The sequence below is a fragment of the Oncorhynchus mykiss genome, chromosome 24, assembly GCF_013265735.2.
Source record: "Oncorhynchus mykiss isolate Arlee chromosome 24, USDA_OmykA_1.1, whole genome shotgun sequence".
Lineage (NCBI taxonomy): Eukaryota > Metazoa > Chordata > Actinopteri > Salmoniformes > Salmonidae > Oncorhynchus > Oncorhynchus mykiss.
Genome location: NC_048588.1, coordinates 35,436,265 through 35,453,253, shown reverse-complemented (window position 1 = coordinate 35,453,253; position 16,989 = coordinate 35,436,265). Strand labels below are relative to the sequence as shown.

The following is a 16,989-nucleotide window of genomic DNA, read 5'->3' as shown; positions in this document are numbered from 1 at the left end:
TGGTGGCGAAGGTCCCTGGTGGCAAAGGTCTCCTTGGTAAATTACTTCATGGCTGGGACGAAGGTGGAAATATCTTCATGGGACGAAGGAGCAGAGAGATCCATATAGCAGCACTATCATTTCCTGTTATCAGTTGGAGTTGGACAGGAGTTTTCAAGTTGTTTGTATGGTGGCTGTATGGAGGAGTGGGATGGTGTTGTGGGGACGATGATGGTGTATGTATGGAGGAGTGGGATGGTGTTGTGGGGACGATGATGGTGTATGTATGGAGGAGTGGGATGGTGTTGTGGGGACGATGATGGTGTATGTATGGAGAAGTGGGATGGTGCGTGGGGACGATGATGGTGTATGTATGGAGGACTGGGATGGTGTTGTGGGGACGATGATGGTGTATGTATGGAGGAGTGGGATGGTGCGTGGGGACGATGAAGGAGGACTGTGTGTGGCGAGATCAGCATTCGATGTCCATCCATATCGGCCACTAGGGGCAAAGGTGAGCAATGTTACCTTTCGGTTTTTCTATGGCGTTGTGGACTGGAATGGGGATGGACGTAAACATCTGCCTCTGGTGCCAAAAGTTGCATTTTGAATCCAGCGATAGAAAGAGATTTTAGAGATGTTTGTTTTAAACCTAAAACCAAACCTTAACCATTCCGAGTTAATGCCTGACCTTAACCATTCCGAGTTAATGCCTGACTTTAACCATTCCGAGTTAATGCCTGACCTTAACCATTCCGAGTTAATGCCTGACCTTAACCATTCCGAGTTAATGCCTGACCTTAACCATTCCGATTTAATGCCTGACCTTAACCATTCAGAGTTAATGCCTGACCTTAACCATTCAGAGTTAATGCCTGACCTTAACCATTCCGAGTTAATGCCTGACTTTAACCATTCCGAGTTAATGCCTGACCTTAACCATTCCGAGTTAATGCCTGACCTTAACCATTCCGATTTAATGCCTGACCTTAACCATTCAGAGTTAATGCCTGACCTTAACCATTCAGAGTTAATGCCTGACCTTAACCATTCTGAGTTAATGCCTGACCTTAACCATTCCGAGTTGATGCCTGACCTTAACCATTCAGAGTTGATGCCTGACCTTAACCATTCCAAGTTAATGCCTGACCTTAACCATTCAGAGTTAATGCCTGACCTTAACCATTCAGAGTTAATGCCTGACCTTAACCATTCAGAGTTGATGCCTGACCTTAACCCTAACCTTGAAAATCCCTAACCAAAGCAGACATTTTTAATCTCTTTGGTGTTAGTGAGATACATTCTGCTGTTCAGAACGCTGGTGTGGCTCCGCCTGTGACTCGGGAAAAACACTAGTGTGGATAATATTAGATATTATGACACTGGGAGTTAACCTCAGCAGGCTGAGGGGTGTAGATATTTTGACACTGTGGGAGTTAACCTCAGCAGGCTGAGGGGTGTAGATATTATGACACTGTGGGAGTTAACCTCAGCAGGCTGAGGGGTGTAGATATTGTAGATATATTGTAGAGGGGTGTAGATATTTTGACACTGTGGGAGTCAACCTCAGCAGGCTGAGGGGTGTAGATATTTTGACACTGTGGGAGTTAACCTCAGCAGGCTGAGGGGTGTAGATATTATGACACTGTGGGAGTTAACCTCAGTGGGCTGAGGGGTGTAGATATTATGACACTGTGGGAGTTAACCTCAGTGGGCTGAGGGGTGTAGATATTATGACACTGTGGGAGTTAACCTCAGCAGGCTGACACACAACCATGCATGGTCACACACACACACACACACACACACACACACACACACAACCATGCATGTTCACACACACACACATAACCATGCATACTCCTACACGTCCGTCTGAAACCAAGGAGTCCTGGATGTAAGATGAGATGCTCATGGCGACAGAATCCTCCACAACAACACTGAGATCTAAACACAACTATATCACAGGCAGCCACTGGCTCAGTTTACCTGTCAGTCCATGTCCACCTGAGCTCTACTCCAGCCACTGGCTCAGTTTACCTGTCAGTCTGAGTCCACCTGAGCTCTACTCCAGCCACTGGCTCAGTTTACCTGTCAGTCCGAGTCCACCTGAGCTCTACTCCAGCCACTGGCTCAGTTTACCTGTCAGTCCGAGTCCACCTGAGCTCTACTCCAGCTACTGACTCAGTTTACCTGTCAGTCCGAGTCCACCTGAGCTCTACTCCAGCCACTGGCTCAGTTTACCTGTCAGTCCGAGTCCACCTGAGCTCTACTCCAGCCACTGGCTCAGTTTACCTGTCAGTCCGTGTCCACCTGAGCTCTACTCCAGTCACTGGCTCAGTTTACCTGTCAGTCCGAGTCCACCTGAGCTCTACTCCAGCCACTGGCTCAGTTTACCTGTCAGTCCGAGTCCACCTGAGCTCTACTCCAGCCACTGGCTCAGTTTACCTGTCAGTCCGTGTCCACCTGAGCTCTACTCCAGCCACTGGCTCAGTTTACCTGTCAGTCCGAGTCCACCTGAGCTCTACTCCAGCCACTGGCTCAGTTTACCTGTCAGTCCGAGTCCACCTGAGCTCTACTCCAGCCACTGGCTCAGTTTACCTGTCAGTCCGAGTCCACCTGAGCTCTACTCCAGTCACTGGCTCAGTTTACCTGTCAGTCCGTGTCCACCTGAGCTCTACTCCAGTCACTGGCTCAGTTTACCTGTCAGTCCGTGTCCACCTGAGCTCTACTCCAGTCACTGGCTCAGTTTACCTGTCAGTCCGTGTCCACCTGAGCTCTACTCCAGTCACTGGCTCAGTTTACCTGTCAGTCGGAGTCCACCTGAGCTCTACTCCAGCCACTGGCTCAGTTTACCTGTCAGTCCGTGTCCACCTGAGCGCTACTCCAGTCACTGGCTCAGTTTACCTGTCAGTCCGAGTCCACCTGAGCTCTACTCCAGCCACTGGCTCAGTTTACCTGTCAGTCCGAGTCCACCTGAGCTCTACTCCAGTCACTGGCTCAGTTTACCTGTCAGTCCGTGTCCACCTGAGCTCTACTCCAGTCACTGGCTCAGTTTACCTGTCAGTCCGTGTCCACCTGAGCTCTACTCCAGTCACTGGCTCAGTTTACCTGTCAGTCCGTGTCCACCTGAGCTCTACTCCAGTCACTGGCTCAGTTTACCTGTCAGTCCGTGTCCACCTGAGCTCTACTCCAGTCACTGGCTCAGTTTACCTGTCAGTCCGAGTCCACCTGAGCTCTACTCCAGCCACTGACTCAGTTTACCTGTCAGTCCGAGTCCACCTGAGCTCTACTCCAGTCCGGTTGCACAGGTTGTTGAGGTCCGGCCAATCTAACCAGACTCCAAAGCCTGTAGCACAAGTGTCTCTCTAATTTTCATTTGGCCTTCCTCCCGAAGACCAGGAAGTTGTCCTCTGTGTCCCTGGCCAGTGGAACCTTCCTCCCGAAGCCCAGGAAGTTGTCCTCGGTGTCCCTGACCAGTGGAACCTTCCTCCTGAAGCCCAGGAAGTTGTCCTCGGTGTCCCTGGCCAGTGGAACCTTCCTCCTGAACCCCAGGAAGTTGTCCTCGGTGTCCCTGGCCAGTGGAACCTTCCTCCCGAAGACCAGGAAGTTGTCCTCGGTGTCCCTGGCCAGTGGAACCTTCCTCCTGAACCCCAGGAAGTTGTCCTCGGTGTCCCTGGCCAGTGGAACCTTCCTCCTGAACCCCAGGAAGTTGTCCTCGGTGTCCCTGGCCAGTGGAACCTTCCTCCTGAACCCCAGGAAGTTGTCCTCGGTGTCCCTGGCCAGTGGAACCTTCCTCCCGAAGACCAGGAAGTTGTCCTCGGTGTCCCTGGCCAGTGGAACCTTCCTCCTGAACCCCAGGAAGTTGTCCTCGGTGTCCCTGGCCAGTGGAACCTTCCTCCTGAACCCCAGGAAGTTGTCATCGGTGTCCCTGACCAGTGGAACCTTCCTCCTGAACCCCAGGAAGTTGTCCTCGGTGTCCCTGGCCAGTGGAACCTTCCTCCTGAACCCCAGGAAGTTGTCCTCGGTGTCCCTGACCAGTGGAACCTTCCTCCTGAACATCAGGAAGTTGTCCTCGGTGTCCCTGGCCAGTGGAACCTTCCTCCTGAACCCCAGGAAGTTGTCCTCGGTGTCCCTGGCCAGTGGAACCTTCCTCCTGAACCCCAGGAAGTTGTCCTCGGTGTCCCTGGCCAGTGGAACCTTCCTCCTGAACCCCAGGAAGTTGTCCTCGGTGTCCCTGGCCAGTGGAACCTTCCTCCTGAACCCCAGGAAGTTGTCCTCGGTGTCCCTGCCCAGTGGAACCTTCCTCCTGAACCCCAGGAAGTTGTCCTCGGTGTCCCTGGCCAGTGGATCCTTCCTCCTGAAGACCAGGAAGTTGTCCTCGGTGTCCCTGACCAGTGGAACCTTCCTCCTGAACCCCAGGAAGTTGTCCTCGGTGTCCCTGGCCAGTGGAACCTTCCTCCCGAAGACCAGGAAGTTGTCCTCGGTGTCCCTGGCCAGTGGAACCTTCCTCCTGAACCCCAGGAAGTTGTCCTCGGTGTCCCTGGCCAGTGGAACCTTCCTCCTGAACCCCAGGAAGTTGTCCTCGGTGTCCCTGGCCAGTGGAACCTTCCTCCTGAACCCCAGGAAGTTGTCCTCGGTGTCCCTGGCCAGTGGAACCTTCCTCCTGAACCCCAGGAAGTTGTCCTCGGTGTCCCTGGCCAGTGGAACCTTCCTCCTGAACCCCAGGAAGTTGTCCTCGGTGTCCCTGGCCAGTGGATCCTTCCTCCTGAACCCCAGGAAGTTGTCCTCGGTGTCCCTGGCCAGTGGATCCTTCCTCCTGAACCCCAGGAAGTTGTCCTCGGTGTCCCTGGCCAGTGGAACCTTCCTCCTGAACCCCAGGAAGTTGTCCTCGGTGTCCCTGGCCAGTGGATCCTTCCTCCTGAACCCCATGAAGTTGTCCTCGGTGTCCCTGGCCAGTGGATCCTTCCTCCTGAACCCCAGGAAGTTGTCCTCGGTGTCCCTGGCCAGTGGAACCTTCCTCCTGAACCCCAGGAAGTTGTCCTCGGTGTCCCTGGCCAGTGGATCCTTCCTCCTGAACCCCAGGAAGTTGTCCTCGGTGTCCCTGGCCAGTGGATCCTTCCTCCTGAACCCCAGGAAGTTGTCCTCGGTGTCCCTGGCCAGTGGATCCTTCCTCCTGAACCCCAGGAAGTTGTCCTCGGTGTCCCTGGCCAGTGGATCCTTCCTCCTGAACCCCAGGAAGTTGTCCTCGGTGTCCCTGGCCAGTGGATCCTTCCTCCTGAACCCCAGGAAGTTGTCCTCGGTGTCCCTGGCCAGTGGAACCTTCCTCCTGAACCCCAGGAAGTTGTCCTCGGTGCCCCTGGCCAGTGGAACCTTCCTCCTGAACCCCAGGAAGTTGTCCTCGGTGTCCCTGGCCAGTGGATCCTTCCTCCTGAACCCCAGGAAGTTGTCCTCGGTGTCCCTGGCCAGTGGAACCTTCCTCCTGAACCCCAGGAAGTTGTCCTCGGTGTCCCTGGCCAGTGGAACCTTCCTCCTGAACCCCAGGAAGTTGTCCTCGGTGTCCCTGGCCAGTGGATCCTTCCTCCTGAACCCCAGGAAGTTGTCCTCGGTGTCCCTGGCCAGTGGAACCTTCCTCCCGAAGACCAGGAAGTTGTCCTCGGTGTCCCTGGCCAGTGGAACCTTCCTCCCGAAGACCAGGAAGTTGTCCTCGGTGTCCCTGGCCAGTGGAACCTTCCTCCTGAACCCCAGGAAGTTGTCCTCGGTGTCCCTGGCCAGTGGAACCTTCCTCCCGAAGACCAGGAAGTTGTCCTCGGTGTCCCTGGCCAGTGGAACCTTCCTCCCGAAGACCAGGAAGTTGTCCTCGGTGTCCCTGGCCAGTGGAACCTTCCTCCCGAAGACCAGGAAGTTGTCCTCTGTGTCCCTGGCCAGTGGAACCTTCCTCCCGAAGACCAGGAAGTTGTCCTCGGTGTCCCTGGCCAGTGGAACTTTCTCACCACTTGAACAGTTCTGTTTTCCATTTCCCTCAGAACCTTCTGTGGGAGAGGCACATTGGCAAGCAGATGTTGAATCGTTGCTAGGGCCACCTTTCTCAGAGAAAGACCCCTAGGTCTGAGAGTTGGGCTGAACACACAGTAGCTTTCATTGCTCTAAAAGCGGACCCCTAGGTCGGAGAGTTGGGCTGAACACACAGTAGCTTTCATTTCTCTAAAAACGGACCCCTAGGTCTGAGAGTTGGGCTGAACACACAGTAGCTTTCATTTCTCTATAAACTGACCCCTAGGTCTGAGAGTTGGGCTGAACACACAGTAGCTTTCATTTCTCTAAAAGCGGACCCCTAGGTCTGAGAGTTGGGCTGAACACACAGTAGCTTTCATTTCTCTAAAAGCGGACCTCTAGGTCTGAGAGTTAGGACTACCTGGGATGGATGGATACCGATAGAGACAACCCTGACGGACACAGAGGTCTGCCTCACGTCTAAACAATTCCTCTCATTCCTCTCTGTCCTTAAGGTACAGCATGTACCTGGTTGTGTGTAAGTGGTGGCATGTAGTCATTAGACTTGTGTTGTTAGAGATTACTTGTTCTTCCTCGTGTTGTTACCGAACCCGATGTTCTAAACGCTGTTGTTCCTGCAGGTGAAGAAGAGCGGCCTTAAGCTCAGCCAGGAGGAGCGGAAAAGACAAGAGGTAACAGCCCCAGTGTGTGTGTGTGTGTGTGTGTGTGTGTGTGTGTGTGTGTGTGTGTGTGTGTGTAACAGCCTTATTCAGTGTGTGTGTAACAGCCTTATTCAGTGTGTGTGTGTGTGTGTGTAACAGCCTTATTGTGTGTGTGTGTGTGTGTGTGTAACAGCCTTATTCAGTGTGTGTGTGTGTAACAGCCTTATTCAGTGTGTGTGTGTGTGTGTAACAGCCTTATTCAGTGTGTGTGTGTGTAACAGCCTTATTCAGTGTGTGTGTGTGTAACAGCCTTATTCAGTGTGTGTGTGTGTAACAGCCTTATTCAGTGTGTGTGTGTGTGTGTAACAGCCTTATTCAGTGTGTGTGTGTGTGTGTGTAACAGCCTTATTCAGTGTGTGTGTGTGTAACAGCCTTATTCAGTGTGTGTGTGTGTGTAACAGCCTTATTCAGTGTGTGTGTGTGTAACAGCCTTATTCAGTGTGTGTGTGTGTGTAACAGCCTTATTCAGTGTGTGTGTGTGTGTAACAGCCTTATTCAGTGTGTGTGTAACAGCCTTATTCAGTGTGTGTGTGTGTAACAGCCTTATTCAGTGTGTGTGTGTGTAACAGCCTTATTCAGTGTGTGTGTGTGTGTAACAGCCTTATTCAGTGTGTGTGTGTGTGTGTAACAGCCTTATTCAGTGTGTGTGTAACAGCCTTATTCAGTGTGTGTGTGTGTGTAACAGCCTTATTCAGTGTGTGTGTGTGTGTAACAGCCTTATTCAGTGTGTGTGTGTGTGTGTAACAGCCTTATTCAGTGTGTGTGTGTGTAACAGCCTTATTCAGTGTGTGTGTGTGTAACAGCCTTATTCAGTGTGTGTGTGTGTGTAACAGCCTTATTCAGTGTGTGTGTGTGTGTAACAGCCTTATTCAGTGTGTGTGTGTGTGTGTAACAGCCTTATTCAGTGTGTGTGTAACAGCCTTATTCAGTGTGTGTGTAACAGCCTTATTCAGTGTGTGTGTGTGTAACAGCCTTATTCAGTGTGTGTGTGTGTAACAGCCTTATTCAGTGTGTGTGTAACAGCCTTATTCAGTGTGTGTGTGTGTAACAGCCTTATTCAGTGTGTGTGTGTGTGTAACAGCCTTATTCAGTGTGTGTGTGTGTAACAGCCTTATTCAGTGTGTGTGTGTGTGTAACAGCCTTATTCAGTGTGTGTGTGTGTAACAGCCTTATTCAGTGTGTGTGTGTGTAACAGCCTTATTCAGTGTGTGTGTGTGTGTAACAGCCTTATTCAGTGTGTGTGTGTGTAACAGCCTTATTCAGTGTGTGTGTGTGTAACAGCCTTATTCAGTGTGTGTGTGTGGCAGGAGACGGGAGTACAGTTAGTGTGTGTGTGTGTGTGTGACCCTTTCCCTTCCAACATGGACAGTTCCTCCTACGGAGGATAAAGCCGACTGCCTCCAGAGAGTTAGAAATCTGTACACACAGAAAAGTCACTTCCTGTAGCACCCTGGGAAATGTAATATACGGTGTCTGAACTCCCCTTCCTGTAACCTCTCCATAGCAGTAATAAACCCTTCTTAAAGGGGAGGGCTAGAAAATAGGGACCGTAGACAAATAAACCAGTTTATATGTCAGGGACAGATGAATTCATAGCAAATAAATGTCTATAGAGGACAGAGATGTAACACAAGTACAGAGGTATAACATACCAGTGTTTCCCTTATCAACATGGTTTTGATGAAATGTACAGAGGTTTAACATACCAGTGTTTCCCTTATCAACATGGTTTTGATGAAATGTACAGAGGTATAACATACCAGTGTTTCCCTTATCAACATATGGTTTTGATGAAATGTACAGAGGTATAACATACCAGTGTTTCTCTTATCATTGGAAGTTTTATTTGAGTTCTGTCTTGAATGTTGTCCAATGGCCTTTCAGCCCTGCTATGACATCACTCTAGCCTGCACCTCGCACACACGTTATTGACCAATGACATGCCAGAGATATTAGTACAGCTCACAGATGTTAGGTACATTAATGCATTTAATTTACACCCTCTGTCTCTCTCTCTCTGTCTCTCTGTCTCTCTCTCTCTGTCTCTCTCTCATTCTCTCTGTCAGGCCATATTTGAGTTGATATCGTCAGAACACTCCTACCTCCACAGTCTGGAGGTTCTGATCCGGATGTTTCAGAACTCAGCGGAGCTCAGTGACACCATGACCAAGACCGAGCACCACCACCTCTTCTCCAACATCACAGACGTGTGTGAGGCCAGCAAGAAGTAGGTCCTGTGTGTGTGTGTGTGTGTGTGTGTGTGTGTGTCTGTGTGTGTGTTTGCCTTAGCTAGAGGAAGGTGGATTGTGGGTATTGTAGTTGATGCTCTTGTGGTGTGTGAGGTCAGTGTGAGAACTAGGACTGTACCCGACAAAAAACATCTTGGTCAACCGAAAGTCGTTTGTTCTTAAACATGTATTTTTCCATATGTAGACACACACTATGTGTATTAATCAAATCAACTATATATGTATTGAGCTTGTCTGATGCTTTAAGCTTACGGTTTAATATAATAAGACAAATGACTCAAGAGGGAGCCAGAGATCAAGATTACCAGAATAAAAAAAAACTTAACCTGTCTGGACCATCCTCTTCCCTCTCTTGCTGGCTTTCACAGATTCTGCCGTTACTCTCCTGAAGTTGCCGGTAATAAGCTACGTGATGATTCGTCAAACTTTCTCATGTGGCATGTCAATTTATTTCACAATTTCTACCGATCTACTTGTCAGTTATGGTTTTCATATGCAAATATTTGTGAAACAGTTTCATTTAATTTATTATAACGTCATTGTCATGTGGTTAATCAAAATGCTATCCAAATCTAAATAAAAAATAACTTAAAAAGTAACATCTGTTGCCATTGGCAACTAAGTAAAAATAGCCTACATAAAGCCAACAAATAAAAACATTGCAGGTAGAAAATATCCTGATTTAAAAATAAATATCCTATAAATCACATTGGCTACACATGGCCTGTCTGCAACGAACTTGAAACATTGTATCAACTGTCAACTTGGGTCAGGCCTGAAGCACCTTGAAACATTGTATCAACTGTCACCTTGGGTCAGGCCTGAAGCGCCTTGAAACATTGTATCAACTGTTAACTTGGGTCAGGCCTGAAGCACCTTGAAACACTGTATCAACTATTAACTTGGGTCAGGCCTGAAGCACTTTGAAACATTGTATCAACTATTAACTTGGGTCAGGCCTGAAGCACCTTGAAACATTGTATCAACTATTAACTTGGGTCAGGCCTGAAGCACCTTGAAACATTGTATCAACTGTCACCTTGGGTCAGGCCTGAAGCACCTTGAAACATTGTATCAACTGTTAACTTGGGTCAGGCCTGAAGCACCTTGAAACATTGTATCAACTGTCAACTTGGGTCAGGCCTGAAGCACCTTGAAACATTGTATCAACTGTCAACTTGGGTCAGGCCTGAAGCACCTTGAAACACTGTATCAACTATTAACTTGGGTCAGGCCTGAAGCACCTTGAAACATTGTATCAACTGTCAACTTGGGTCAGGCCTGAAGCACCTTGAAACATTGTATCAACTATTAACTTGGGTCAGGCCTGAAGCACCTTGAAACATTGTATCAACTATTAACTTGGGTCAGGCCTGAAGCACCTTGAAACATTGTATCAACTATTAACTTGGGTCAGGCCTGAAGCTCCTTGAAACATTGTATCAACTGTCAACTTGGGTCAGGCCTGAAGCACCTTGAAACATTGTATCAACTATTAACTTGGGTCAGGCCTGAAGCACCTTGAAACATTGTATCAACTATTAACTTGGGTCAGGCCTGAAGCACCTTGAAACATTGTATCAACTATTAACTTGGGTCAGGCCTGAAGCACCTTGAAACATTGTATCAACTATTAACTTGGGTCAGGCCTGAAGCACCTTGAAACATTGTATCAACTATTAACTTGGGTCAGGCCTGAAGCACCTTGAAACACTTTATCAACTGTCAACTTGGGTCAGGCCTGAAGCACTTTGAAACACTGTATCAACTATTAACTTGGGTCAGGCCTGAAGCACCTTGAAACATTGTATCAACTGTTAACTTGGGTCAGGCCTGAAGCACCTTGAAACATTGTATCAACTGTTAACTTGGGTCAGGCCTGAAGCACCTTGAAACATTGTATCAACTATTAACTTGGGTCAGGCCTGAAGCACCTTGAAACATTGTATCAACTGTCAACTTGGGTCAGGCCTGAAGCACCTTGAAACATTGTATCAACTGTCACCTTGGGTCAGGCCTGAAGCACCTTGAAACATTGTATCAACTGTCACCTTGGGTCAGGCCTGAAGCACCTTGAAACATTGTATCAACTATTAACTTGGGTCAGGCCTGAAGCTTGCATTAGCGAACTTGCAACATTGTATAAAATATTCTGGGCCCTCAGTTTCCCTCCCGAGTGAGCTTGGGACAGACACAGCTGTAGGCTATTTGCACAAGGGATAAAAAGCAGTGCTTGACTTGCGCAGGAGCTCGCTGGAGCTGAGTACTGACACCTCCAATGTTCTACTGCTTGAGCTCCCTTTCCTCTTATAGAATATTCTCTCTAAAGTATTGTGGAACTCCTGCAACTAAATATAAACAGTACCAGCATCCAAAATGAGTACCGGAACCTATTTCAGTGCAAGTCGAGCACTGATAAGAGGTAATCAGGTAGGCCTATTTTATGACATTTCCACTGGATCAGAGCATGACATTTTTCCATTTCACGCTGAGTGGTTATCAAAAGGTAGAGAGCTGGAAAGATGTTGAGGAACTATAATAATTCTCAATGGATGTAAAAACGGACTTTGTTTGCTCGCTGTTTGAGGTGAAGAAAATATGACTTTGAGAAGCTCCACAGGTTATTATTGGTGGTAAGTTAAGCCAATCAGAAATACTATCAGATCCACAAATGGCCACATTTTATATGTCTACTTTTGTGCACAGGCCAGGGAGTCAATAGGACTACTTCTATGTGTAAATCAGGCCAGGTAGCCAATAGGACTACTTCTATGTGTAAATCAGGCCAGGTAGACAATAGGACTACTTCTATGCTTAAATCAGGCCAGGTAGCCAATAGGCCTACATCTATGTGTAAATCAGGCCAGGTAGTCAATAGGACTACTTCTATGTGTAAATCAGGCCAGGTAGCCAATAGGACTACTTCTATGCGTAAATCAGGCCAGGTAGCCTATAGGCCTACGTCTATGCTTAAATCAGGCCAGGTAGACACTAGGACCACTTCTATGCGTAAATCAGGCCAGGTAGACAATAGGACTACTTCTATGTGTAAATCAGGCCAGGTAGACAATAGGACTACTTCTATGTGTAAATCAGGCCAGGTAGACACTAGGACTACTTCTATGTGTAAATCAGGCCAGGTAGACAATAGGACTACTTCTATGTGTAAATCAGGCCAGGTAGCCTATAGGCCTACTTCTATGTGTAAATCAGGCCAGGTAGCCAATAGGACTACTTCTATGTGTAAATCAGGCCAGGTAGACAATAGGCCTACTTCTATGCTTAAATCAGGCCAGGTAGACACTAGGCCTACCTCTATGCGTAAATCAGGCCAGGTAGCCAATAGGACTACTTCTATGCTTAAATCAGGCCCATTCCAAATAATATGCCCATTCCAAATAATATGCCCATTCTGAAAATGAAGAATAAATACTGGAAAACTAATATGAAAAGCATTAAGAGAAATGATCGTAACCAAAGTAACAAACATTGTAGATTAGAAATGATAGGAATTAATTGGTAAATGTACTACTTGTGATGTGTGTAATGGGGAATTGATAGACACTCTAACCATCAAACGCAAAACAATTCACACAATGAAGTGATGAAACAGTGAGCATATTGTCAGGAGAAAGAGCTCATTCTGTGGGGAGAAGTGCATTGTGCATCTGGGCCACTTGGTCAATCTGACATCTGCATTGGCCGTGCAGTATTTACAGTGATACAGGACTCAGCAGGAGTCCGTTTATTCATACTTGTTGCACTTCACAGAGCAGTGCTCTTGTAAAAGAGGTGAGTTTGTGTTTTCTACAAGATGTACCGCCGCCACCTACCTCCCAGTGGACACTCTCTGCATGACTCCTCCCGCTCTCTGCATGACTCCTCCCGCTCTCTGCATGGCTCCTCCCGCTCTCTGCATGACTCCTCCCGCTCTCTGCATGACTCCTCCCGCTCTCTGCATGACTCCTCCTGCTCTCTGCATGACTCCTCCCGCTCTCTGCATGGCTCCTCCCGCTCTCTGCATGGCTCCTCCCGCTCTCTGCATGGCTCCTCCCGCTCTCTGCATGACTCCTCCCGCTCTCTGCATGACTCCTCCCGCTCTCTGCATGACTCCTCCCGCTCTCTGCATGACTCCTCCCGCTCTCTGCATGACTCCTCCCGCTCTCTGCATGACTCCTCCCGCTCTCTGCATGACTCCTCCCGCTCTCTGCATGACTCCTCCCGCTCTCTGCATGACTCCTCCCGCTCTCTGCATGACTCCTCCCGCTCTCTGCATGACTCCTCCCGCTCTCTGCATGACTCCTCCCGCTCTCTGCATGACTCCTCCCGCTCTCTGCATGACTCCTCCCGCTCTCTGCATGACTCCTCCCGCTCTCTGCATGACTCCTCCCGCTCTCTGCATGACTCCTCCCGCTCTCTGCATGACTCCTCCCGCTCTCTGCATGACTCCTCCCGCTCTCTGCATGACTCCTCCCGCTCTCTGCATGACTCCTCCCGCTCTCTGCATGACTCCTCCCTCTCTCTGCATGACTCCTCCCTCTCTCTGCATGACTCCTCCCTCTCTCTGCATGACTCCTCCCTCTCTCTGCATGACTCCTCCCTCTCTCTGCATGACTCCTCCCTCTCTCTGCATGACTCCTCCCTCTCTCTGCATGACTCCTCCCTCTCTCTGCATGACTCCTCCCTCTCTCTGCATGACTCCTCCCTCTCTCTGCATGACTCCGCCCTCTCTCTGCATGACTCCTCCCTCTCTCTGCATGACTCCTCCCTCTCTCTGCATGACTCCTCCCTCTCTCTGCATGATGACTCCCTCTCTCTGCATGATGACTCCCTCTCTCTGCATGATGACTCCCTCTCTCTGCATGATGACTCCCTCTCTCTGCATGACTCCTCCCTCTCTCTGCATGACTCCTCCCGCTCTCTGCATGACTCCTCCCGCTCTCTGCATGACTCCTCCCGCTCTCTGCATGACTCCTCCCGCTCTCTGCATGACTCCTCCCGCTCTCTGCATGACTCCTCCCGCTCTCTGCATGACTCCTCCCGCTCTCTGCATGACTCCTCCCGCTCTCTGCATGACTCCTCCCGCTCTCTGCATGACTCCTCCCGCTCTCTGCATGACTCAACCCACACTCTCTCTACATGACTCTCCCCCCACTCTCTCTCTACATGACTCTCCCCCCACTCTCTCTCTACATGACTCTCCCCCCGCTCTCTCTCTACATGACTCCCCCCGCTCTCTCTCTACATGACTCTCCCCCACTCTCTCTCTACATGACTCTCCCCCCACTCTCTCTCTACATGACTCTCCCCCCACTCTCTCTCTACATGACTCCCACCGCTCTCTACGTGACCCCCCGTCTCTACATGACTCCCCCCTCTCTCTCGTAAACACACACAGCCCTCTGTTCCTCTGTAACAGTGTGTTCATGGTCCCCTGGGTTAGCTCATACTGGCAGCTGTGTGTCAGTCTGTTATTCATGCTAACCTCTCTCTGTTCAGGCCTGTACTGCTTCATAGTCCTCCCCACCTCATTCCTATGGAAACCTCAGCCACGTGCAACTTCACCTCTCAGACACGTGCAACTTCACCCCTCAGACACTAAGCTGCTAGCCATCAAGCTAACAAAGTTGTTACCAGATGACTTTTGTAATGGAGCCCTCTCTGTCTGGAGAAGTACATTACTGGTCCCATGGCTGTAGGGGCTCTATCTCCTACCCGGTCCCATGGCTGTAGGGGCTGTATCTCCTACCTGGTCCCATGGCTGTAGGGGCTGTATCTCCTACCCGGTCCCATGGCTGTAGGGGCTCTATCTCCTACCCGGTCCCATGGCTGTAGGGGCTCTATCTCCTACCCGGTCCCATGGCTGTAGGGGCTCTATCTCCTACCTGGTCCCATGGCTGTAGGGGCTCTATCTCCTACCTGGTCCCATGGCTGTAGGGGCTGTATCTCCTACCTGGTCCCATGGCTGTAGGGGCTGTATCTCCTACCTGGTCCCATGGCTGTAGGGGCTGTATCTCCTACCCGGTCCCATGGCTGTAGGGGCTGTATCTCCTACCTGGTCCCATGGCTGTAGGGGCTGTATCTCCTACCTGGCCCCATGGCTGTAGGGGCTGTATCTCCTACCCGGTCCCATGGCTGTAGGGGCTGTATCTCCTACCTGGTCCCATGGCTGTATCTCCTACCTGGTCCCATGGCTGTAGGGGCTGTATCTCCTACCTGGTCCCATGGCTGTAGGGGCTGTATCTCCTACCTGGTCCCATGGCTGTAGGGGCTGTATCTCCTACCTGGTCCCATGGCTGTAGGGGCTGTATCTCCTACCCGGTCCCATGGCTGTAGGGGCTGTATCTCCTACCCGGTCCCATGGCTGTAGGGGCTGTATCTCCTACCCAGTCCCATGGCTGTAGGGGTTGTATCTCCTACCCGGTCCCATGGCTGTAGGGGCTGTATCTCCTACCCGGTCCCATGGCTGTAGGGGCTGTATCAACTACACTTTGTTTCTGGACAAACCGGACGACTCGAGTTCCAATGCGGCGATTGTTTACTTGCTGAGGATTATAGTGGCTTGAAGTGGCTTCCTTGATCACGCAGGTCGCCAGCACCTGGTAACCCAAAGGCCCAAAGAGAGATTGGGCTTCCTTGATCACGCAGGTCGCCAGCTTACGTAAGAAACTGGGGAAAACTCAGAGTGGCATGTTTACCTTTTCTACACCGGTGGCTGGACGGCATTCACGCTTGTTTGATGCATCTCCGCCTTGTTGTTTGTCGTTATTGGACTGGCCGGTGTTGCCCGGAGCTCACCCATCTGATAGCGGAGTCGAAGGAGCACAGCTAGAGGAGCAAGGCAATCAACGATGGTGGCATGTTACGAGTTGTGGAAGCTGAAGATAGAGGCCTCCAGCAAAGCAGTCTACAAGAAATAGGTTGGCGTCCTGGAGTCTGATCTTCCTGCACCTTCGTCTCTGGGGATGCCTGTGCTTGCGGCCGCTGTGCCTTCTACTACGATTTCAAAGTCGACGTCGGCAACCTTCTGTTCTGGATCGAGCGGGGCTTCTCCATCTGTTAGAGGCCTGCACCAGGCACCGGGAGCCACGTGCACAAGTTATCCTGCCTCTCGCCTGTCCATAAAGGCTTCTCCATCTGTTAGAGGCCTGCACCAGGCACCGAGAGCCACGTGCACACGTCATCCTGCCTCTCGCCTGTCCATAAAGGCTTCTCCGAATCCTGTGAAGCGTGTTAGTGGGTGGATTACGTTGTCCTTGTCGTCAGCTGTGATTTTTGGGCAGCTCCATGGTAAGAAATGTGACTGTACCTGGTACAAAAACAATGTCTTATCCCGGAGCTCGAGTAAATGACATGGCTATGCTGCTCTGAAATGTACTACGTCAGGACATGGAAATCAATTCTATCATAATCCATGTGGTTTTAATGGCATGAAGAAGGGCAGCTCTGAACAGGTGAAACTGGATTTTGAAAGAGCTGATTGACTCTCTGCCAGACACTAGTAAAATACCCATCATATCTGGCCCTGTGCCCTTCTCTGAATCACGGCATTGAACACTTTAGCAGGATTCTTTCTCTTCACAACTGGCGATGTGATTATTGCAGCTCAATGGGTGTAACTTCTGTTGACAATTTCAATACCTTTTGGAAACAAAACACGTTTTAATAACAAGGAGGATGGGATCCACCCAAAAATGTGGGTTCCTGGATCCTTTCACAGCGTTATAAGGCTGCGTTGAGACAATGACTTATCAATGACCCAAGTCCAGCTCAGTTAATCCCTATCATTCTGTCACTGAGTCATCATATATAGCTTCAGTAAATGTACATTACATCAGGGGTGTTGGAAGACACAATGTAAGTAATCTAATTTATGTCCCTCTTACTGCCCTGAATGCCTCTGCTGATCATACAGCTATTGTATGCAGTAATCATGTGTCTATGAACCAGAGTTATACTTTTAGCACGGTGTGCCCTAGTAGGAAGTCCACTGTGAGCAGCTCACCCTGCACTAACATAAATAACATGAGAATATATACTTCTCC

General features: G+C 49.8%; 1 protein-coding gene across 2 annotated transcripts in view; it reads left to right on the top strand.

The window, feature by feature from the left end:
- LOC110503240 (rho guanine nucleotide exchange factor 26) overlaps positions 1–16,989 on the top strand; it is an 81,445-nt gene that overhangs the window by 13,982 nt on the left and 50,474 nt on the right. For both annotated transcript variants that reach the window (XM_036961332.1, XM_036961333.1), the window contains exons 5-6: positions 6,615–6,665; positions 8,762–8,922. In XM_036961332.1, coding sequence (XP_036817227.1) covers positions 6,615–6,665; positions 8,762–8,922 — 212 coding nt within the window. The remainder of the gene's footprint in view (positions 1–6,614; positions 6,666–8,761; positions 8,923–16,989) is intronic.